The sequence below is a fragment of the Notamacropus eugenii genome, chromosome 2 (assembly GCF_028372415.1).
Source record: "Notamacropus eugenii isolate mMacEug1 chromosome 2, mMacEug1.pri_v2, whole genome shotgun sequence".
Classification (NCBI taxonomy): domain Eukaryota; kingdom Metazoa; phylum Chordata; class Mammalia; order Diprotodontia; family Macropodidae; genus Notamacropus; species Notamacropus eugenii.
The window spans coordinates 17,828,895-17,853,786 of NC_092873.1; the positions used below are offsets into that span (position 1 = coordinate 17,828,895).

The 24,892-nt window shown below is 46.9% G+C and overlaps 1 protein-coding gene and 1 long non-coding RNA gene across 6 annotated transcripts in view; one reads left to right on the forward strand and one right to left on the reverse strand.

Moving 5' to 3' along the window:
* SYVN1 (synoviolin 1) overlaps positions 1-24,892 on the reverse strand; it is a 47,128-nt gene that overhangs the window by 1,428 nt on the left and 20,808 nt on the right. For 2 of the 5 annotated variants that reach the window (XM_072639060.1, XM_072639057.1), the window contains 14 exons: positions 3,610-3,758; positions 3,419-3,511; positions 3,046-3,198; positions 2,845-2,893; positions 2,267-2,370; positions 2,061-2,187; positions 1,867-1,966; positions 1,558-1,623; positions 1,356-1,472; positions 1,097-1,260; positions 819-944; positions 518-619; positions 244-430; positions 8-165 (listed from right to left, as the gene is read on the reverse strand). In XM_072639060.1, coding sequence (XP_072495161.1) covers positions 8-165; positions 244-430; positions 518-619; positions 819-944; positions 1,097-1,260; positions 1,356-1,472; positions 1,558-1,623; positions 1,867-1,966; positions 2,061-2,187; positions 2,267-2,370; positions 2,845-2,893; positions 3,046-3,198; positions 3,419-3,511; positions 3,610-3,741 — 1,678 coding nt within the window. In that variant the 5' untranslated portion in view covers positions 3,742-3,758. Of the gene's footprint in view, positions 1-7; positions 166-243; positions 431-517; positions 620-818; positions 945-1,096; positions 1,261-1,355; positions 1,473-1,557; positions 1,624-1,866; positions 1,967-2,060; positions 2,188-2,266; positions 2,371-2,844; positions 2,894-3,045; positions 3,199-3,418; positions 3,512-3,609; positions 3,759-3,926; positions 4,043-24,892 lie in introns of those variants that run through there. The other 3 variants (XM_072639061.1, XM_072639059.1, XM_072639058.1) reach the window with 3 other exon arrangements.
* Positions 10,364-22,487, forward strand: LOC140524539 (uncharacterized). The gene is made up of 2 exons (XR_011973752.1): positions 10,364-15,336; positions 20,290-22,487. It is a non-coding gene; the product is annotated as an uncharacterized lncRNA (long non-coding RNA).

Here is a 24,892-nt window from a genome sequence, read left to right on the forward strand (position 1 = left end):
TCCTTACACAGACCTGGCTGCTGCTGTATTGGCTCAGGGGGAAGCGGGGAGGATCCTGGTGAGGGGGGCGTTGCCTCAGAACTGGGGATGCTGGTGGAAGAAGAGGCTGCAGCAGCAGGTGTAGATGCTGCAGGGGGACTGGCAGGGGCAGGAGGTCGGGGAGGGCTGAGGAAGGAACCAGAGGAGACATCATGAGCTGCCCTGCCCAGCCCCAGCCCACCCAGACCAGTCCAGGGGCCTTACCCCAGGGAGGCCAGCACAGTGAGATACTGGTTAATCTGCAACATGGCAGCATCCAGCAGGGTGTGGATATTTCGAAGGCTTTGTAGTCGGGCTTCCAGATGTTGCCGTTCATGGCCCTCTAGGGCCTGCAGCTCCTCAGTGGTCAGGCCAGCAAAGCCTGCTGGGGGCACTGGCATGGGGGGGAATCCTGTAGAGAGAAGAGGGTATGCCCAAGCTGCTTGACCAAGGCCTCCCTGTGCCCAGTCTGGAAGAGTCCATGAGAGCCCTGACTTACCAAATGGTGGAGGCAGGGGCATGCCCATCCAGGGAGGAGGGAAGGGAAAGCCAGGGGCCGTCGTGGGCTCAGGGACAGAGCCAGTGGGCCGAGAGGCACTGGCTGCAAAGAGCAGACGTACAGACCATCAGAGGCACATTTAGATCTCAGCTCTTCTCCCACCCCCCCATACCTGGGAGGGGAGGCCAAGGGCTAAAGAACCCAGCTCCCGTCTCTCCCCAAAAACAGGTCCATGTCAACACCCATCACAACCAGACAGTCTAGCAGACAGGGTGGCTCTCTGACACTAAACCATACGCACCTGAGGTGGAGGGTGAGGCAGGCGGGGCATCTGCATTGCTGGGCGGTGGCATGGGGGGGAAGGGGCCCATGGGAGGCCACAGGGGGAATATCCCTGGAGGAAACGGAGGCAGGAGGCCTTGGGGAACTGCAATGAGAAGGAGAAAGTATGAAGCAGAAAAGGACAGGGGTCCAGAAACTCTAGTCCTTAAGATGGAACAGAGGCAATGTGTAGGAGGCACGGAATGCCTCCCTGGAGCAGCTGGAGGCTTAGGGTCTGTGGAGGCCTGGGGTACTTACAGTTGGGAGGCTGGGGGAGGATGGGGGGCTGGTGAGGGGCAGGTGGGGGGCCCTGCTCAGCAGGCTCCGGGGCGGGTGGGGACTGGACAGGAAGTGAGGCCCGAAGGACATCCATTCGGCAGGTGGGGCAGGTTTGTTGTCGCTGGAACCAGGAGCGCAGGCAGCTGTAAAAGCAGAATCCAAGGCAGACAGAACTTAGGCCAGGCACCTGCCTCCTCCCTTTGGCTTGGGAAGCCAGTGCCAGTGCCCCCTACCTCACCTAGTGTGGAAGATATGGTTGCAGGGGAGTCGCTTGGCACCAGTCACCATCTCCTCCCTGCATATGATGCAGACATTGTCCATGGCCTGGAGCTCCTCGGCTGTGGCATCTGGGTACCTAAGTAAGGACCAGCCCAGTTGAGATGGGGCCTTAGGGGTCCGGGGCACAGAAGGGGACAGCCTGCACCAAGAGGGGCACTCACAGCGTGTTCATGTTGCGGATGGCCCGGCGAGACATGATGGCGTCAGTCACTGCCTTCTTAAACTGCCTGCATGGACAGGATGGGCTGGTCAGGGCAGGCCCCCCCCCCACCGTGGTCAGCTTAACTTTTGCATTCACACCCTTCTCGCTACTCAGGCTCCCATTACTTCATCCCCAGCTGACTTCCCAGCCTTTCTAGGGGTCTCCCTACCATCCCCACCCCTCCCAGAGCTTCCTCAAGTACAGGCCTGAGCAGGCACTACTCTGCTGCTCCTGAAGGAGCCAGCTGTGTGGGCTGTGAGAAGCCTACCTCATAGCCAGATACATGGGCCGTATGGCAAAGAGTGGGAACGTGTGCACTTTGATCATGATTGTCATGAAGGCCATGTAAAGCAGAACTTTGATGAAGCCTGAAAGGAAGGAGGGGCACACGTGGAGGTGCTGAGGCTGCTGGAAGGGCTCCTCTCCCCCCAGCCAAGGAGGAGGAGATGGCAGGGAGCTCACCTGTGAACAATTCTGTGTAAAGCATGTAGACCGCCTTGTTGTCCCAGGGGTTCTCATTCTGGAGATCGATGGAGTGTAGGACGTATTTGATGAAGATGGTGAGGACCATGGTCATCAGGATGGCGTACTGAGATGGGAAGGAGGATGGTGGGCATCAGAGAGGACCCTTGGACACCCCTGCCTTCCCACCTCAGCCCCATCAGTACCTCAAAGCCAAAGACCAGTTGCACGGAAGCCCCCCGGGTCAGGATGCTGTGATAGGCATGGTTGACGAAGAGGAAGTCCAGGGCACCCAGGAGGAGCATGAGGGCTGCAGGGGATCGAGGGAAGCCATAAGGTGAGGTGGGTATCAGCTAGGGCCGATTTCCTTTGCTAAGATGTTTTGGCCCTGGAGTGAATGTCAGGGGAGGTGGGAGCCCCAAGTGCCCTCTGGGAACTCCCAGCCTACCCTGGAGGGGAACAGCAACAGCCCAGACTCCTGGGTAAGCAGGCAGAACATGAGGAAGTCACTTTGGGACTTAAGGCAGTTGAAGTGCCCTGGAGTGGAACAGGGCAGGGAGAAAGAATGCAAATGAACTTCTCAAATTAGCTTTCTGGACCAGCTGCACTTCTCAGGAGCAGGCAGAGGCCCAGGCCTGTTCTCAGTACCATTTGCTGGGATGGGGGAGGTGGGAGGGGACAGCCTCTGCTCCCCTCCCCGCACTGAAAGGGCAACAAACCCAAAAGCATCCCTCCCCCACCCGGCCAGCGTAGGTTCACCGAGTCCTGTGTCCAGGACACTCACAGACAATTCGGCAGTGAAAGAGCCAGGAGATGTTGGGGCTCCGTTCCATCTGGGAAAGGAGAGCAAAGTGGCATGAGGGCAGCCGTTCCCCTCTCCTCTCTGGGCTCTGCCCAGGACTCGCTGCAGCTGGGATTCCCATTTCTCCACCTCCACATTCCCCCAGCTCCCCGCTCTCCTACTGCCCTTGCCAGCCTCACTCACAAAATCAACCCGATCCTCGGCCAGCCAGTGGAAACACTTGAGGAAGAGGAGGAGAGTGAAGAGAGCCACGAACCGGGGGCTGAAGTCATCCCGAAAGACCGTGAAGGCCAGGCAGGTCTCGGTCACTGCGTACCAGGAGCGCTCCAGGAGGTGCTGGAGGTGGGGGAGAAGGAACCTCATGGACCCAGACAGCAAGTCCTCCAACTGCCAGACACAGGGTCCCCCCCACCCCCCAGCACCCTGACACTTGGCCCTCCAGCACCCCACAGCAGGCCCGCAAGGACCCCGACAGGTGACCCTCCAGCACACCACATGGGCCCCCCTCGACCCCGACACGTGACCCCTAGCACCCCACACCGGGCCCCAGCCTCACCTCCATCTCGGCAGCCCTCAGCTGGCCGAAGAACACCTTGCCCATCACCTTGCCCAGCAGAAAGACGAGCACGAAGGCCTGGATGTACAGGACCTGGGGGCGGGCGCAGGGGCGGGGCGGGATGAGGGGGCGCCCTCCCCGCCCCCCGGCCGTCCCCGGCCGCCCCCCGCCCGGCCCGGCCCCGCACTCACGGCCATGCTGGGGCTGGACTTGGTCAGGTAGACCACGGTGGGGTAGAACTGGTGCTTGAGGTAGTAGGCGTGGGCCACCACGGCTCCGGTCAGCGCCAGGCTGGCGGCCATCATCACGGCGGTGCGGAACATGGCCCCGGCCGGGAGACCTGGGGGGCCACGGGGGGGGTGAGCTGCCCGCGCCCCCCCCACGTGTCCGGAGCAGCGGCCCGAGCGGGCCGGGGGGCGCTGGGCCCCCCAGCTGCAGAGCCGCGGCACGGGAAGGCGCCAGGGCCCCGGCGCCGCGCCGCCCCCCGCCCCGGCCCGCCCTCACTCACCGGGGAGCCCGCTGGTCCCGCGGCGGCGGCGGAGAGGAGACGGGCGGCGGCGGGGAAGAGCTGACGGGGACCGTGACGGGGGCGGTGGCGGCTCCACCAGTTAACAACACTCCCCACCCCCTCCGGGCCGGAAGTGCAAGCCGCAGACACCTCACTTCCGGCAGCTCGGGCGGCGAGGTGGAACGTACCAAGTGCACCGCCCCTGGCCCCCCGTCCCCGCGGTCACCAGGGAACCTTTTCCGGATAGGAGCTTAACGGGCAATTAGAGTGCGGCGGGAAGTGGGGAAGGGGAGCGGAGGAGCACCCCCTCGAGGTGACGCAAGCCCTGGGGAAGTCAGGTGTCCCCCCCCTCCTGGGTCACACATGGTATCTCCCGGACGACCAAGAGGAGGATTTTACCCTTCTCTTCCAGGAAGGGGGGGGGGGGGCCCTCTCCCTGAGCGCAATCTGAGGGGTGAACCATTCTCAGGGGTGGACAGCTAAGAAGTTTGAGAGGGGAGACCCCAGGGGAGGGGAGTAAGAAGAGAGAATGAGGTGGATACGACCACGAAGAACGCAACGAAGGCTGTGGAAAGTGAGTGCCTTTTGGGAAATGGAGCAGCATCATCTCTCTGGGAAACTACCTGTATCTCGAACCCCCCCCCCTTAGCTCTGTGGAGTGAGATGGGTCTCCGTGGCCGCCTTCGATTGGTCAGGTCAGAGGCACGCGGACCAATAAAAAAATGTAAATCCGTTTACCAATAGGAAAAGCAAGCCTCATATGGCTGTTGCTAAGACGAGCGGATTGTCAACACGGGAGGCAGACTTGGAGGGTGGGGGCGTGGTCCCGAGGACTAGTACTGGAGAGCCGCCAAGGCGCGGAATTAGGAAATAGAAATTCGTGAAGTGCCTTGGAAGCCTGGGCTACGTAGGGTGGCGCGTCCATTAGGGAAGATAGGCGGTAGGCTTACGCTCACCTGCCCCAATTCGCCTTGGGATCCTGGGCTGCGAGGGCATCCTTTCCCCACTGTGCCCAGGCCTCTGTACCCACGCCCTCCTGGATGTTTCCCTTTCTCTGCCCCTGGATCCCCCCACAGTTCCTTCTGCTGACAGAGGGGAGGTAGAGAGGCCGGGACGTCTCTCACTTACTGAGCTTCTACCACGTGTTACCAAACCCCAAGGGAGATCTCTGGCGGCGACCTGCCTTTCTAATCGGGGAGACCCTGTACATCCGGCTGGTTGCAGGGAAACAATGTAACCTCTCAGGGAAAGGCCTCGGTAGTAACTGTCGGGCCCCTCCCTCCCCCGTCCTGCTCCACCCCCGAATCCCCCAGGCTGCCCAGGGCTGACAGCTGGGACAGCCCGCTGGTTACACACTGGATTCATCGCTCCCACCCTGCAGGGCTCACCTCCCCATCTGGACCCCCGATGACCCGGTGTAGCAACAAGGCCACTGTACAACTATGAGAAGGGGCACTGAGGCAGGTGGGGGAGATGGGAAGAGGTTACCACCAGGTGCATAGGGGGAAGCCCCAGTCACTTAAAATCTTGTGAGCTGGCACAAACACTTGCTCATTCAAAAGCTGCTGGTGACTTCAGAGCTGGCAAGAGGGTACCTGGACCTGAACACCAGATCTAGGCCTGCAGGGAAGCTCTCTCTCCCTCAAGCAGTTAGAAGCCTGGATGCTCAGAGAACCAAGGGAGAGGTTTGCTCAAGTGTGAACAGCAGGTAGTGCTGCTAGGGCCTTCTCCCAAAGGTGTGGCAGTACCCTGACTTGGGGATCTTCTTAGAGACCCCCCGCCCAAGGAAGAAGGGCTGGACATCTGGATTGATTATAGCACTGAAGCCTGTAGTTCTGGTGAGCAACTGATCTAGATTCTGAACGGTGGAAACATATAAGGAACTTCATGGCAGGGGTGCGTGTGTGTGGTGAAACCTCAAAATAATGGATAATTATTATGGATAATAATAATGCTTTAAACTGCATAAAGTAAAAAACATACAATTACAAAGGAAACCAACTATACAAAAATACATTTATCAAAATGTTTTTTAAAAACAAGCTCTGGATCCCAAAATAAGAGCCATTGTTGAGAAGTTGTTTTACCTGTAGCAACAGGGAAAAGAATAATCCTGAAGGCAGGGCTGTTTGCAAAACTAGACAGTTTCTTTGGGTTGGGTAGGGTAGGGATGTACTGTGCATATGTTAATTGTTAACATTCAAAACAAAAAGGATGAGCTTTTTTGCCTGGACAGGTTCATATCCAAAGAACATTACAAGACATAAAACAGATAATTTTGATTACATCATTTTTGGGGGGCACAAACCAAACCAATTCAGCCAAGATTAGAAGGAAAGCAAGGAACGAGGAACAAAATGTTTACAGTAAGCTTACCAGATAAAGGCCTCAATTCTCAAATACATAGAGAATTATGTATAAATACATATATGTATTATAAAAATATACATATATTTTATACATGTATAAAAATATGAGGCATTCCCCAATGGATAAATGGTCAAAGGATATGAACAGGCAGTCCTCAGAAGAAATCAAAGCTATCTACAGTCACACACACAAAAAATGCTATAGATCACGATTAGAGAAATGCAAATTAAAACAACTCTGGGTACCAGCTCATGCCTATCAGATTAGTTAATATGATAGAAAAGGAAAACGAATGCAAGAGGAGATATGGGAAAATTGGGACATCAATGCACTGTTGGTGGAGTTGTAAAATGGTTTAACTATTGTGGAGAGCAATTTGGAACTATGCCTGAAGAGCTGTAAATACCCTTGGACCCAGCAATACCACTAGTAGGTTTCTATCTCAAAGAGATCAATGAAAAAGGGAAAAGATCTATGTGTATAAAAACATGTGTAAGTAGTTCTTTTTTTGGTACTTAAGAGCTGGAAATTGAGGGGATGCCCATCAACTGGGAAAGCTGTGGTGTGTGATTGTGATGAAGTGCTATTATGCGCCAAGAAGTGACCTGGGAAAACTGACATGAACCCTACAAAGTGAAGTGAGAGAACCAGGAGAACACTGTGAACGGTATCAGCACCTAAGATGATCAGCTGTGAATGACCTAGCTATGCTCAGCAATAGGTAATTTCCAAGGACTTTTTCTCTTTCTTCTTTTAAAATTTTGGACTTTATATTTCCCTTCACTTAACCGTATTTTATTTTTTCCAATTACATGTAAAAATGGTTGTCAGCATTCACTTGTGTAAGATTTTGAATTCCAAATTTTTTCTCCCTCCCTGCCCAAGCTGGCAAGCAATCTGATATAGGCTCTACATATACACTCATATTAAACATATTTTCATATTAGTCATGTTGTGAAAGAAGGATCAGAACCAAAAGGGGAAGCCATGAGAAAGAAAAAACAATAAAAAAAGAAAATAGCAAGCCCAAAGGACTTATGATGAAAATGCTATCCACCTCCAGAGAAAGAAATGAAGTCTAAATACATATTGAAGCTTATTTTTTACTTTATTATTCTTTATTATGATTATAATTTTTATAATTATAATTCTTTATTATTATTTTTTGGGGGGGGGGCTGTGTTTTCTTTTGCAACATGGCTACTGTGGGAAATGTTTTGCATGAGTGCAGATGTGTAATCTATATCAAATTGCTTACCTTCCCAAGGAGGTGGGAGGGGAGGGAGGGAGAGAATTTGGAACTCAAAAAGACAACAAGCAAATGTTAAAAATTTTTGGTTAACATGTAATTGAGAAAAAAAAATCAAATTTCAAAAACAGCAACAAGGCAGCATTTGAAAAGGCCAAGGAGGAGAAGCAGCGCAGGTGCCATTAACAAAGGGAAGGTGGAGTGCCCAAAGCGCCTGAGAGTACATCTATCTGGTCAAGCTTTTAGAGGAGGCAAGAAGGTTGTTATCTCAGCATGTCCTTGTAGCTTCTCACTGCCCTGAAACAAGTGGGTGTCTGGGCTGACTGGCTATGACAGAGGCTGAGGAAGAGAGGAGCCTAACACTGGAGGAACAGGACCAAGTTAAAGTGGAGTGTGCCAGGGAAGGTGATAGAGGACAAGGCACATAAAAAGAGGAAGGTGTGGCCTCCACAGCCTTCCTAAACACAATGATCAACCTGGAGTCTCATAAATGGGATGAAAGTAGCTACTGAAGGCAACATAGAGCACAGAAGCTCTTTATAACCTGCCTCCTGGAGGTCTACGGATAAGACTCTCTCTCAGCTCTGGGCATTTTCTCTGGCTGTCCCCAGGCATGGGACGCTCTCCTTCATCTGCTACAACTACAGACCTCCCTGTAATCCTTTGAAGTCCTAACTAGCCTTCTCTAACTCCTCTTAAAGCCTGTGCCTTCCCCCAGTTACTTCCTTTATATCTCGTGTATCTTTGCTTTGTATAGATTTGTTAGCATATAAGCTCCTTGAGGGCAGGGACTGTCCTTAGCCTCTTCTGGTATACCTAGCACTTAGTCTGGCACATAGTTGGCACTTAATGTTTATTGGTTTTTGTGAAACAAAGGATTTGGCTGATTTTTTATCTTAGGAAGTGACCTTTGTTTGGGTCCTGGGATGATTTGTTTTCCAGGGAGACAGGTCATCTTTGAGGATGGGCTGCACTTACCAAGAAATGAATACTTCTTTGGAACTGCTTATATGGCAGATAGGTGGTACAGTGGACAGAGCACTGGTTTGAAATAACAAGGACTTGTCTTCCTGAGTTCAAAACTAGCCTTAGACATTTATCAGCTATGTAACCCTGGGCAAGTCACTTTACCCTGTTGACCTCAGTTTCCTCATCTGTAAAATGAGCTGGAGAAGATGGCAAACTAATCCCGTATCTCGGTCAAGAAAAATCTGACCAGACTGAACAACAACAGAGAAAATGGTGAAACCTACCACACTTCCAATGTTAACGTTGCTTGAATCCTGTTTTCTAAATTGAAAACCTTCAATGACGCACTACAGATTTTTTTTTGTCTCTAGAATTCTTTGAATTCAGAAAATAACTTGGGCAAAATTGTCTTTCTAAAGCAGGACAGCCTTCTGGAGTTTTCAGCCTTCAAGCAGAGGAATGAATTAGTACATTTGTCTGTGACAAACTTTTTGGACAAAATGGGGTCTTGAGTGTTTCTTCCACATGATCTATAGTCAAATGAAAGATTATTGAGGGTACAAAAGCTTTGGCATTTTTAGCACTGGTGACTTTCCATTCACACCATTCTGTCACTGCCTTGAAGAAGGAAATGGCTTCCCACCTTTCCCCAATGTGGAGGGCATGATCACACTTCCTCCCCTTAGGGTTCCCACCCCTCTCTTCCCAATCCCTTGCCCCCATATCCTCTGAGTTTCCAAGTTAGTCAATACACAAGCATGTATTAAAGGCCTAGTTATGTGCCAGGCACTGAAATACAAAAAGACAAAAGCAACCCCCTCCCCTCACCCCCCAAAGCTCAAGGAACTTAAGTTCTAGGGGAGAAGAGACATTCATGTTCAAGTATCTGATGTGGATGTCTTGTCTAAACCACTCACAAAGGGAATTTCCACTATATGAACCTAACAGGAGGTTGTCTGGTCTTAGTTTGAGGACCCCTGAGCAAGGGACCCATCACTGCTTGAGGAAGCCCCTTCCACTCTGACCAGCCGCTGAAGTTTGTCTGGACCTAGAACTGCCTCTGCAGCTCTCCCCCGGCCCCCCCACCCCCAAAGAAGTTTAGACTTTCTTTCTATGACAGGTTTTCAGCCACTTGAAGATGGCTGTCCTGTTTGTCCCAGGCGACAATCTTCTCCAGGCTAAACATGCCCACCAAAGCACATGGACTGAAGGACCTTCACCATGTTGCTTACAAACCCTTTGTTCTCTAGTATGTGGTGCCCAGATTGAATACAACAATCCAGACGCAGAAGAGGTCTGATGAGAATTGAATTCCCCTATCCGGAAGCTCTACTCTCCTTCTGCAAATGCCAACGTAGTCCTCAAGTTTTTGACCACCACCTCACTCATTAAACTTGCAGTGCATTAAAACCTCCAGAACGTTTTCTTACCTGCTGTCTGCACCTGCCTCCCTCATTGTAAACTGAGCAACTAGAGGTTTTGTACATCTCTTCTGAATCTCATCATACTAGCCTGATTCCAGTGCTCAAGGCCCCCAATACCTTTTCAGATCCTGATTCTGTCATTCACTGTTCATTCACCCTTCCAACTCTGTGTCAGCTGAAAATGAGATGAACATACCCTTTGTGGCTTTATTTGAGCCGCTGGGGCACTCTACTGGAGACCTCTAGCCAGGTGGCCACTGAACCAATAACACTCTCTCAGAGCGAGCATGGACTCCAAAGACATGAAAAGACGCCAAGGTGGGAGGGTTCACAAGGACGCTACACTGCACGTCGTATCAGATTTTTTTCAATGTAATGATCAATTATTTTGCTTATCTTTTCTCTTTTTAAAAAATTGTCATATGGATAATTCTCTAGGCAGGGAAAAGATTCAGGGAGAAATTTAGGCAATACAAAAACTGAACATGAGCAAAGACTTATTTGAAAACAACAGCAGCTACCACTTTTGAGTCCAGCCATCCGACCAGTACTGGTGTCCTCTAACCCAGCTCATTTCCCCACAAGAATCCCGAGGTAATACATCAAAAGCTGTGCTCAGATCTGGGTAAACTGTACTGGTAGCACCTCTCTTACCTAATAGTTTAGTAGTCTGGTGCAAAGTGGGGCTGAAGGTAGTCTGATGTGACCTGTCCTCGAGGGAGACATGATGGCTCTTGGCAAGAATCACTTCTTTTGTGACCGTCAGTAACTGTCTTCTTGGTATGTGCGCATGCGTTCGTCCTTCATTGCCGAAGACCAGGCCATCGGAGAAATAATGATGTGACTTGCACTTGACTTTGTTTTCAGTGAGGGAGGGCTGTGCAGGTCACCAGCCTCACTTCTCCTCCAGAGCCATCTGAATCCAGTGACCAGATATTCATCAGGATGACTGGAGATGACCCAGGATGAGGCAATTGGGGTTAAGTGACTTGCCCAAGGTCACACAGCTAGTGAGTGTCAAGTGTCTGAGGTGAGATTTGAACTCAGGTCCTCCTGACTCCTGCACTGGTACTCTATCCACTGCACCACCTAGCTGCCCCTGTCTTCTTGGTGATTCCATCTACAATGTTCCAGGAATGGAAGGGAAAGTCCCTGCCTAGATTTTACAGGTTCCGTTTTGTGTCTGTCCCAGAAATAGACATATGCCCTTCTCCCATCTTGTGGACATTTGGCCACTTCCTGTGGGCTCGCCTCTCATGGACAGTGGCTCAGTCCTCTGACTCCCAGGGTTTATCTGGGGTAGAGGGCTTGAGTTCTTCCAGGGTCATGCCTTCCTCCTACCTTTCTCAGACACTATGTCCCTGCTCCACCCCGTGGTTTTTTTCATTTCCCGTGTAGAAGTCATTCTCCTTTGCAGAAAAACACATGAAAATATGAAATGAGCAACTTTGCCTTCTCTGCTGTCAGCCAATAAATATGGGCTAAGTGCTTCCTTCATGCCAGGCTCTAGGGGTACAATAAAGAAAGGCAAAAGACAGCTCTCGGTCTTGCCTGCAAGAATTTTGATGCAAACAAGTGCACACAAATATGTACAAACTCTCAATATGTGCATGATCAACTGAACATGATGAACAGAAGGAAGGACCTAGAGTTAAGGGGGATCAAGAAAGGCTTCCTGTAGAAGCTGGGATTTAAAGAATGATGACAGTTGGGAGACAGGAGTAGCTTATTTGAGGAGCAGCCAGGAGGTCAGTGTCACTGGATCAAAGAGTACACTGAGCATGTAAAGTGTAAGAAGACAGGAGAGGTGTATGCAGGTGTGGGAAGGTTATAAAGGAGTTACTCAAACAGAAAATTTTATATTTGATTGGGAAGCAAGAGGGAGCTTCTGGAGTTTATTGAGTAGGGACTGATGTGGTCAGCCCTACACTTTAGGAAAATCCCTTTGGTGGCTGAATGGAGGATGGACCAGGGGTGGGGAGACACTGAAGGCAGGCACATCTACCCAGAGGCTGCTGCCACAGGGCCGGTGTGAGGTGATAAGGGTCTGCACCAGGGCGTGGTGTCAGAGGGGAGAGACGCTGCAGAGGTGAAGTCCAGAGGCCTTGGCCACATCTTCGATGTGGGGGGGTGAGAGAGGGAGGATCTGGGATGGCTAGCCTGCGTGTCCGGGAAAGCTGGGCTGCCGTACAGTAACAGGGAAGGTAGCAGGAGGGTGGGCTTTAAGATGCTCAATAGGCAGCTAGAGACAGGACTGGAAGTCAGCAGGGAGCAAGCGGCTGCAGTCAGCTCTCCCACTGACCTCAAGCGGAGATCCTTGTTTGTCTCCCAGCTCAGCTAAAACCCTCAATCTTTTTTGTTTTTCAGCCCTGCCCCCCAAGCTGCAGCTCCTGAAGCTTGGCATTCCTGACCCCATCTGTGCCCTCGTCTTCTATTGTCCAATGAGGAGGCTGACAAAGCCTCCTGTTTCAGCCCTGAGGAGGGAATTCCCAATCACTGCTGCCTTCTGGGCAATCTCTGACTAGGTCACTTTTGTGGCCTGATCACATCATTCTAGGAGAGGACCAGCAGCTTCTTCCTCCTCAGAGCATCCAGCTCTCTGCACTTTAGAAGGAGGCGCCAATTTGTTCCAAAGCTCTAATGGTACAAGGGCCCCTTTCCCTCCCTTGATCACCGTTCTCTCACTCTCACAATGCTGCAATCTTCCATCTCCTACCTTAGAACAAGCCTTGTGTTTCTTTTAGGAATCCTTCATCCTCACTACAATCCTGGAGTGGGGAGAGGCAGCCTTCACGTCCTTTGCCATCTCTCTGGGAGGGAATTCAGTTTGTACACGAAAAAGAGAGATCAGCGCCGGACTGTGGCAGAAATGCCAACGTACTCTCCGTCTGAGGCACTGCACAGTTTTCCCTGCTCTCCATAACGGCTGAGATTTTGGGCAGCCTTTCTCAGAATTACTTGTGGTGTTTACACGGCAACATCAAGCACCTGCTAAGAACCGTGGATGGCCAAACGCTAATTTTAAAAGCTAAAACATTCACAGCCAGGTTGTCCTACCCACCAGTCCATGTTATCCATTTTCCTACTTTCTGCTGGTTCCACTGGAGATTCTTCCTCATCTTTCATAGACCTCGGGTCCCTCTCTTTAGGCTGCATCCCAAAGCCCTTCACTGGCCTTCATCCTTGTTTTCCTTATACACTAGTTATCTTCTGGCTCAGTAACTGGGTCTAAAGTTTGTTCTCTTTCAAAATTTTCTCAATTTCAATCGCATTCTGTCAAATCCCACCCCTGCTCTTATTCTAAATCAGTTCCACAATGACCTCCTTTAAAATCAGCTTCCATCCTTTTCTTATCTGCTCCTTCTCCTGCCACTCCAGTGTTGGATGGATGATGGAGGGGTGTGTGTGTGTGAGGCAGTGTAGTAAGGAGAAAGTGCAAATGGGCACAAAGGAAAAGTGAGCCACAGGGTTACCTCAGGGGTGTGTGTGTGTGTATGTGAGGTAGTGTAGTAAGGAGAAAGTGCAAAGAGGCACAAAGGAAAACTGGGCCAGAGGGTTACCTCAGGGTGTGTGTGTGTGTGTGTGTGTGTGTGTGTGTGTGTGTGTGTGTGTGTGTGTGTGTGTGTGTGTGTGTGTGTGTGTCTGTGTGTGTGTGTGTGTGTGTGTCTGTGTGTATGTGTCTGTGTGTGTCTGTGTGTCTGTGTGTGTCTGTGTCTGTGTGTGTGTGTGTGTGTGTGTGGCAGTGTGTGTGTGTGTGTGTGTGTGTGTGTGTGTGGCAGTGTGGTAAGAAGAAAGTGCAAATGGGCACAAAGGAAAAGTGGGCCACAGGGTTACCTCAGGGGTAGGTGTGTGTATGTCTGTGCCCATGCTAAAGGAGGTCTCATGCAGAGCCCTAGTACTACCTTCTGAACAGAACACAGAAATCTCTCAGGAGACAGAGGCCAGCCCTATTTCCCAGAGGGAAATACCCTAGTTTTTGATTACGGGTCACCTCCCTGTTCCCTCCATCAGAGTCCATACTGGTACCTGGAGGGCTGCCCAGGGTAAAAGCTCAGCCCAGAGCTGAAGATGAAAACTTCTCTGCAGGCACACACCTCTCAGGGACTTGGCCAGCTTTTGGTGAGAAGTCATTGGCGGGTCTGTGGATTTCCTTCAAAGGTCTGTTCTCAGTGGAAGGCATAAGGAGCTGGCTGACTATAACACATCTCCATCTTGGTGAGTCCACAAATGCCTCATACTCATCCTATCCCCAGCTGGATTCCTTAGTCTTGATCAATGAATCTGCATCTCATTTGTCATCTTTGTACCATCTCCCATGTTTGAAACCTGAAAAGTCTAGGTTTTTATGGCTGATAGGGTCCTCAGAGACTATCAAGTCTAACCCTCCTCACTGTACCAAGGAGAAAACAAGAGATCTGGTCTGCCCAGGGTCAGAGCTGGTCTACGGAGCCAGACCCTCAGGTTACAAAGCTGATCTTCCCCACTGTGCCACAATATTCCTTAACTCTTCTGATCCTGGATCACCTCTTCATCCTGCAGATCCCATTCTTATGTCTCACCCATCCATCCCCTCTTCCTTGTATACACTATACACCCACACTAATAGACTCATTACTACCTGGCCAGATACTCCAATGGCAGCTCCACTGGTAATCTCCTTATAGGTCTGTACTCTTCCTCTTCTAATTCACCCCTCCAACAACCCCCAGTATAATCCTCCTCCTGTAGAAGATCTGGTCAGGTCATGGCACTACCTAAAGGACCTTTGGGAACTCCCTCCTGTATCCCAAGTCCTAATTCCTCTGCAGGACACCAGTCATCAACTGTCCTTCCTCTCCAGTATGATTTGGTTGCCTTCTCTCATTCCCCTTCACCTGCTCTGTGAGCTAGGTAAATCACACCTCTTCTCCCTGTGATCAGTTAATAATCTCCACTTTGTTCCTGTTCCTTATTTTTATTATCTGGTGAACCTGGAGTTAGCAAGATAAGAACTCAATTCCTGGATCAGACACTTATTAAGCTGTGTGTCACTTATCCCATTTGCTTCAGTTTCATCTGTAAAATGGGGATGAGTGTCCATCTCTGTAAGGGAATTGCCAACCCCCAGCCTGCTTGGACGGCGTTCACTAGTCACAGCTGAGGTAAACTGAGGGGAGACTGGTAAGGCATGAACAAGATGGTGCTAGGAGGAAGGGTTCCACTCCTGTTTACTGGAAGATACTTCCTGGAAAGTGGGAGTAAAAAACTTGCTTGGACTGGCTTAAGCTTGCTTGAGCTGCTTACGTAACTAAGGCCATAAAAGTGCATGAGCTAGCTGGAATAAACGGAGTTGTTCACCATCTCTCGAGAAAAGATGTAGCCTGCCACACAGGAGAGGAAAAGAAGAAGACTACAAACTGTGAGTAATCTGCTTATAAAGAAATAGGCAGTGAGCTAGGTTCTTAGCACAATGGGGCTAACAACATCAGCAGAAAAACTAGACAAGAAGGCTTATACAAGTCTTGTAGACAAGAAAGCTAAAAGCCAGGGAGTTACATTGCAGTTAAAAGTGATTAGACAATTCTTGGAACAGGTTGAGGTGCGCCCCTGGGTGAAGGACAGACCTCCAGTATCTACACATACCTGGCAAATAGTAGGAGAGCAGCTAACCGCATTTGAATTAGAAAAACCAGGAGTTTTGTCACCGTCCACCTTGTTTGTGTACAATATTATAAAATGTTTATTTCAGGCAGAAGAAGGAAGCTGTGACAAACAAGTAAGGCACTTTGCGGTATCCACATAGACCACTCCTTCAAGTTCCTCAGAGAGTTCAAGAGAGCGTAGTCCAGAAAGAATATATCCAAATTTATAGAAGGAACGAACAGAGTGGAAAGAGAGAGAAAAAATTAATAACTTGGAGACTGGGCTTTCAAAGTTAAACAAAAAGTTAAAGCAGTTAGAGACAAAAAGGACTGTGTCGTTTAAAGAGGAAGTTGCAGATTCTCCCGTGGGAAAGGAGGATCTAGCAGTGAGCTCAAGGAAAGAGGAACAAAGGGAGTGGGAGAATGAGGAAGGGAGACTGGGGGCGCAAAAGAAAGGAATGAGGGAGACATCTAGTGGTAAATATGAGGAACTACAGCAAAATTTGAGAATTAGTGCTACCGCACCATCTTGTGGCCTAGAATCGTGCATACAACATGTAGCAAAGGCATTAAGAGAACAAGGGGATTTTAAAACAATGGAAGAGTTAGGTATTTTGCATTTCCCTGTGTTAGAGAATCCTGGGGAGAATGGTGCCCCAGCTCAGAGGACTCATGGTCCGGCACCTCCCTATGAAATTAAAAAATTAAAGAAAGCACTACATGATTATGGGCTGAAATCACCCTATGTAAAATTAAGGCTACAAGAGTTCACCCCTAATGACTGGAGACGTGTTTCAAGCAGTTTTAGAATCAGGAGACTACGTGGTGTTCATGAGTTTACTCACTGAGGAGTGTAGGGCCAGGACCATTCACCACAACCCCGATAATGCTCAAAAATATTTTAATATGTTGTTTGGGTCTGGTGAATTTACTACAGATGCCGCACAAGTTGCTCATCCTATAGAATTGTATGAAAGGTTAGCAACATGCATGGAAAGGGAATATGAAAAAATGCCAGTCGGGGAGAAAAGAAGTCATCCCTGACAAATTTAAAACAAAGAAATGATGAGTCATTTACAGATTTTTGTGCTCGTGTCCAGAATGTAGTCACAAAAGCGATGGGTGAAGTGGAAGGCACAGTAGTGGTCATCAAAGCAGACTGTAGAAAGGCAATGACAGGATTGCCCAAAAATGCTGGAGTAGAGGAAATGATGCAGCGGTGTGAAGAGGTAGGTTCTGTAATGTTTGCAGCTCACGTGAAGGAACAAGTGAAAAGGCACTACAGGAATGAAGCTGCCAAACAGAGACAAGGACAGAAATGTTTTAGATGTGGGAAGATAGGTCATTTTAAGAAGGATTGCAGGAGCAAGCCTAGAGAAGGATATGGCTCATATTCAGGTTCAGGAGCACAGCCAAAACCACCTTGCCCGAAATGTAGACAGATGGGTCATTGGGCCTCAGAATGTCGAAGAGCCATGCCACAACAATATTTAAACACCATTGCGGGCAACCCTCCAGCCCAGGAAGAAAGGAGAGGATTTCAAATCCAGGCATCCCACAAATGGAGAGACAATTCCAGCAAGGAGACTCAACAACTCAGACAGCAGTATCAACGATTGGCCACCATGAGATCAGCCGACAAGTGGTAGGACTGCAGAGCACTGGGTATTACTCAGTATCAGCACTGACTACTGTCATGCTACCTTTAACAAAGAAATTCCAGGTTCCCCCCAAGAAGATAGACATATTGTTATCAGTACCTGCAAACGAATACACAGGACTAGTGCCCATATCACATATATTTCCTGCAGATCAGGAGATGACACTTATACCAATGATGAACACCACTAATAAGGAAAGCACCCTTGACAAAGATCAAAACATAGCAGTAATTTTATTTCTACAAAAAGAACAAAGAGATAATCAAGTTTATTGGGCACAAAAGATCACCACACATAGGCCAGAATTAACAATAAAGGTGGAAGGAAGACAAATGACTGGGTTGATAGACACAGGAGCTGATAGGACAATATTTCCTATGTCCCAATGGGATGAGTCATGGCCTTTGGGTCCGGCTCATGATTTATATGGAATCGGAGGAATACAATCAGCTGTAGAATCTTTACAACCTTTAAGGTGGGAACATGAAGGACGAACCAGACAGGTTTGGCCTTATGTTTTAGAAGGATTTCCAGTTGTATTATGGGGACATGATCTCCTGTCACAACTCGGTATAACTTTGAGTACAAATTTTTAGTAGGGCCCACTGGTGAAAAGGCTGCCATAATAACATCCCACCTACAATGGCACTCAGAAGAGCCTATTTGGGTGGACCAATGGGCCTTAACTATGGAAAAACTTGCAGCCTTGAAAGACATAGTTCCAGAACAGCTTGATTCAGGACATATAGAAGAATCATTTAGTCCATGGAATTTACCTATATTTGTAATTAAGAGGAAATCAGGAAATGGCGGATGTTGACAGATTTAAGAAAAATTAATGAACCCATGCATACTATGGGCTCTCTATAGCCAGGCTTGCCTTCAGCAAACATGATACCACAAGGGCATAAGTTATGGGTGATAGACATTAAAGATTGCTTTTATAGCATTCCCATACATCCTAAAGATAAAGATTTGCATTTTCTGTGCCCGCAGTTAATTTATAAGAACCTGCTAAGAGATATCAATGGAAGGTATTACCACAGGGAATGAAAAATAGTCCTACATTGTGTCAATGGTACGTAGACAGAGCCATAAAACCAGTAAGATAGAAATATCCAGAGGTCAACATTATCCACTATATGGATGACATTCTAGCTTCTAGTAGATCTACAGACATTTTAGAGATGACATTAGAGGAAATTACAGGGCAGTTGAAACTGCATGGATTAATAATAGCAGCTGAAAAAATACAAAAGACATTGCCAATTGACTACTTAGGGCATAGAATACAACAGACTTCAGTGCAGTTGAAATCACCTACTTTAGATCCTGAGAAAGTTACAGCCTTAAATGAATTCCAAAAATTGATAGGAGAGATTCAATGGTGCAGACCACAGTTAGGGATTACAACATGTCAAATGAAGCCACTACATGATTTATTGAAAGGTCCATCCCAATTGGATTCATGCAGAGAATGGACAGATGAGGCATTAGAATGTTTGAGATTAGTGCAAAAGAAGATTGAGGAATGTTCTACTATTAGGATATTGGAGCAACAAGAATTGGAAGCAACAACATTATTCACTGAGAAAATACCCACTGGGGTTTTACATCAAGGGCAAGGAATTGTTGAGTGGATACACTTAGCTCATATAAAGAATAGGGCTTGTGTACCTTATGCTGTGCTGGTAGCACAAACAATGCACAAGGCAGTGAAGAGAGTAAGAATGTTAGTGGGAAAAGAGCCTCAAACAATATACACTATGTATACAAATCAACAGATAGAGAGCTGCATACAAGAGTTTGTGGAGTGGCAGATAGTGTGCAATCAAAATATTCAACATGGCTGCCCAATTCCTTTCAGTCAACAATTTACCACATGGCCATGGTCTTGGGCAGAAAAGTGTTCTCCAACACCAGCTGAAGGAATTAATGTCTTTACAGATGCAACCAAAGATCGCAGGGCTTCTATGTGTGTTCCATCCAAAAAGGAAACGTACAAGTTCTGGACAACATTCAGTTCCACACAACAAAATGAGTTATATGCAGTTTTACAGGCCTTATTGCATATTGAAGAACCATGCAATATTACCACAGATAGCAAATATATAGCACTGCTAATACCTAGATTGGAATCAGCTTATGTCCCTGATAGAGCAGATAGTATCACACAGTTGACTATGGAAGTTCAACAAGCAATAAGGAACAGGACAACAAAATTTTACATCACACATATTCGGTCGCACTCTAATTTACCAGGACCATTGACTGAGGGTAATGAACAGGCAAACAATGCACTCCAAACATTTCATTCTACTGAATTGGCACGACAAGCACATTCCAAGTTACATTTGTCTGCACGTTCTTTAAGGCATCTTTATGGTATTTCAAGACAGGAAGCTAGATCCATAGTTAAACAATGTATACAATGTGTTCCCTTCTTACCATCACCATCTTTTCACCCTAAGAACCCTAAGAGTGATGGTCCAAATTGCATATGGCAGATGGATGTTACTCATTATCCATCCTTTGGAAAAGCAGAGTATATCCATGTCACTGCAGACACATTTTCAGGTTTCATTATGGCAACCGCCAGATGTGGAGAGGCTGTTAAGGATGTGAGAGCACATCTCTTACATTGTTTTGCACATCATGGTGTACCGAAAAGTATCAAAATAGACAATGGTCCAGCTTATACCAGCAAAGCAATTGAGCAGTTCATGGAGGAACTCTCCATTTCACATGTTACTGGAATCCCCCATAATCCCACTGGTCAAGCTATAGTAGAGTGAGCGAATCACTCATTGAAAACTTACTTGCAAAAACAAAAAGGGGGAGCTGGATCAGGAGTTGATGACAAATTACAATTGGCTGTATACATTAAATTATTTAAAATTTGATGATGATGGCTTATCGGCTGCCATGAAATTCTTGACATCTCTTACAAAGACTGAGTCAACAAAGACTGAGTTAGTAATAACGAATGCTTTGAATGCCGCCCATAAAGTGATGTGGCACGATGAGAACAATGGTTTGGTCTTCATACGGTATTAACATGGGGAAAAGGGTATGTTTGTGTTTTAATAGATGACAACAAAGAAGTGTGGGTCCCAGTGAGAAGGATTCGAGTGATGGAAGATAGCCACAAAGGTGAAGAGGTCACAAGGAGCAAGGAAACGCCATCAATGGAAAATAAAAAAGCTCCTTGAGTTTCAGTCAATTAAGGCACAATGACTTCTCCCAATTCTCCTTGTGTTTTTCATCACACTCAGCAACGCTGCACCTATCGATCCTGCACAGCTGGAAGAGCAGAGATGGGCATTCATCGCAGAACCACCATGGTTGAGGGTGGTCATGGAGTGAAACAATGCCTAAATTTATTCTTCACGGCAATATCTCTCACATGTATGGAGATGATGGATTTGAATTTGAGGCAAAAACTATTAATGGGACTACATTTCAGAGACATTTTAACTTTTCAGGCTTAGTTTCAGGTTTTCCATTCTGTCTACAGAAAGATATCTCAGGGAATTGGAATGGGTTCAGTTTCAATTACGCACAGGTGAAGGGGATAGAGGGGTATCCTTGGTGTGCCACCATCGTGGATGGAAAAGAGGCACTGGATGAGAAAGATAAGCGACACGTTTATAATTTGTTTACTTGGAGGATAAATGGGACAATTGTTAACTTGGACAAGTACAGATTTTGTGGGACTTGTTCGTGGTATGAGGTATAGGCCATTTTGTAATTTGCAAAAGAAGAGAAATGCAACCCTATGTATACAGGTTTTTTACCATTTGAGAACTGTCATACCCATACATGTTAGCAAACACACTTAACACTGGGGAATTATACGGAAACGTATTTGTGTCACAATCTTACATATCTACCTGATGCAAGATTTGCTCCAGAGTTTCCCAGACAAATGTATGTCAATTACAAAGGGTATCCTGTGATAGCAAGGCCTGCTCAGGGAACAGACAAAATTATTATGGCTACGGGAGGACATACTGCACAGGGCATACCTGCAGTATCAACAGGCAACAAAACTAATAACATTACATTGATGGGTAGAGTATGTCTTGGAAATAAATATGTATTCCTTTGGGATAGAGACAATAGATCAAAATTAGAAACACACAGAAACATGACAGGAATTTTCAACTTTACTTGCCAGAATTGTTCTGTGCAAGAATGTATAGGACCAAAGAGTAAGGGAAGAGTATTCATTTTAACAAGACCACGTTATGCTATGACGGTGGTTAAGGCAAAAGGTTGGTATAGGACACCCAGTGATGAAGTAATGTACACGTTGGACAAACAATTGGGTGACCTGGTGATTAGAGTAAAAAGATGTATTTCATGTGTAGTGTTAAGGATTACTTTGTTAGCTGAGGCAGTTTTAGCATCCACAGCATTGGCTATGTCAATCTCAAATTCACAAAATGCAGTAGTGCAAGCCTCTGAACTGCATGCTCTTATGAAGAATGTGTCAACAGGTTTTAGACAACAAGCAAAAGTAGACCATGAGTTCTATGAGGCTATTCACACGCTTCAAAAGGCAACAGAAGTGATTGGAGAGGAAGTAGCCATGATACGGCTGCAAAACAAATTGCAGTGTGATTATAGGTATAACACATTTTGTCTGACAAAGAAAAAGTATAATGAGTCACAAATGCAATGGGAAGAAGTTAGGGCTCAATTACATGGATTGGTTGCAGACAATATCATGTTAGAAATTCAGCAATTGACAAAACTGGCAGAAATAATTGATGAGGAAGCAGACACAGATTTCATACCTGAAAAACAGCATCAAAAATAGCTAGCTTCTTTAAACACATTGATATGTGGGGAAAAATCAAGAGTTGGCTCGCGCCACTACTGATGGGTTTCATACTGATGTTCTTGGGCATAATAATTGTACCTATATGTATCAAATTTGCTTTACAAAGAGTAAAAGATGCTATACTTTCCAGTAAACAAAATATCTTCGTCCTTAAGGAAAGGATCAAAACAAAAAGGGGGAATTGTAAGGGAATTGCCAACCCCCAGCCCTCTTGGACCGTGTTCATTAGTCACAGCTCAGGTAAACTGAGAGGAGACTGGTAAGGCATGAACAAGATGGCGCTGGGAGGAAGGGTTCCGCCCCTGTTTACCAGAAGATACTTCCTGGAAAGTGGGAGTAAAAAACTTGCTTGAGCTGCTTATGTAACTAAGGCCATAAAAGTGGATGAGCTAGCTGGAATAAATGGAGTTGTTCACCATCTCGTCTCCTGCCTCATTCATTGCTCACAGTTCGCTCCGCCAAGACCAACGGGCACTGCTGGTCAGAGTAAGACCTGTTGGTCGGCGGGGCTCGGGCCCTAACCCCGAGCATATCTCCATGTTCTGAGGATCAAAAAAGACATTTTGCAAAGCACTCCGGACAGTGCTCAGCACATGTTTTCTAAATCATTTTGCTTAACCCTTCCATTTTGTGGGTTAGTTCATTCCATTCACGTCCACAGCTATGACTGTTAATTGGGTAACTACCTCTATATTATTCTCTAAATTTTTTTGTTTTGTTTTCCAACCTCTTTTTATGAAGAGGGTGCTGAGACAAGAAGTTGAGCCTGGCACTCTCTAGATTTAGTGGTCTGCTTCTATTCCTGTCCCTCCGCTACCCAGAGCCCAATAATGGAGTTGTGTTTTTTATCTTTTTTCAGCCCCTTTTCAAAATCCAGAGCTAGTTTGTTTCACTGAGGACTTCCCTCTTTTTCACTTTCCCTTTCCTTCCTATTTCTCTGTTGAGTGAAATGTATTTTTGGAGCCCATTGTCTGTGTATTTTTCTTCCCTCCTCTCGTCTGTTTGGAGGAGTGAGGTTCCTGTTGCCTGCTGCCCACTCCTCCCAACTCATTCTTCCTTGTTTCTCTAAACAACAAACTCCAATTAGGTGAGATAATTTTCCCCATCTTTCTGTTCCACCCTCCTCTCCGCTGTATATTCCTCTCCCTTTCCACTTTTTAAAAAGATCAAGACAATCACTCCTAGGCCCTCTAGTTAGACCCTGATGAAGTGCCCTGATGATGGAGTTCTGAGGAGATACATGTATCATCTCCCCATAGGAGAATGTATGGTTTACTCACTCACGTTTACATGTTTTTGCTTCTCATGACTCCTCTGCTTGTATTTCAAAGTTTCTTCTGGGCTCTGGACTTTTCACTAGAAATGCTTGGAAGCCCTTAGTTTCGTTAAAGATCCATTTCCTCCCCTATAAGATTACACTTAGTTTTGCTGGGTAGTTTTCTTAGTTCTAAGTCTACAGATTTTGCTTCCTGGAATATTATTTTCCAAGCTCACTGCACCTTAAAAGCTATGGTCACCAAATCTTATGTGACCCTTGATACTTGAATTCATCCTTTCTGGCTGCTTGAGGTAATTTTTCTTTGACCTAGAAGCTGTGGATTTTGGCTTTAATATCCCTAGGAATCTTCAATTTGGAGTTGCTTACAGAAGTTAGCTTATGGATTCTTTCTATGTCTACTTTGTCCTCTGGTTCTAAGAGATCTGGGAATTTTCTTTCATAATTTTTCTGAAATTGGATTTATATTTACTTATAATTTTGGTCATGATTTCAGATGATCTCTTGTCAATCTGTTTTCCAGGTCAAACTGGTAATGCAAAAGGGAAAATTTACCCAGTGGAGGAAGAATATCTATTGTCCAAAATATTCTCTTGGCAAAGAAAACAAACAAACATTCAATAGTTCTGCTTTTTCTCTGTGTCCAATTTTAATCATCTCATCTATCCTTAGTAGCCATCATCTCACCTCTTCTAGTCTCTTACATTCCCCTATACAACTGAAGAATAACCCCTCAATTCAACTTTGCTTTGCAGGTTCTGATCTTTCCCTCATCCTCTATTACCCAGCATTACTCCCATCTTCTGTGCACGTTTTTAAAATTGGACTTGGAATCAAATGTGTAAGAATATAAGTCATTCCCCAATTGATAAATGGTCAAAGGATATGAACAGACAGTTTTCAGAGGAAGAATTAAAAATGAAAAAATGCTCTAAATCACTATTGATTAGAGATGCAAATCAAAACAACTCGAAGGTACCACATCACACCATTAGTTTGGCTAACATGACAAAACAGGAAGATGATAAATGCTGGAGATGTGAGAGAGTTGGAACACTAATTCATTGTTGGTGGAGCTGTGAGCTGATCCAACCATTTTGGAGAGCAACGTGAAACTATGCCCAAAAGGCTACAAAAATGTGCATACCCTTTTACCCAGCAATACTGCTTCTAGGACTGTATCCCAAAGAGATCATAAAAATGGGAAAGGGTCCCACATGTTTATAGCAGCTCTCTGTGGTAGCCAAGAACTGGAAATCAAGGGGATGCCCATCAACTGGGGAATGGCTGAAGAAGTTGTGATATATGAATGTAATGGAATACTTTTGTGCTATAAGAAATGATGAACAGGAAGACTTCAGAGAGACCTGGAAGGACTTATATGAACTGATGCTGAATGAAAGGAGCAGAAACCAGGAGAACTTTTTACACAGTAACAACCACAGTGTGCGAGGATTTTTTCTGGTAGACTTAGTACTTCACAGCAATGCAAGGACCTAAAAAATTCCCAATGGACTCTTGAGGCAAAATGCCTTCCACATCCAGAG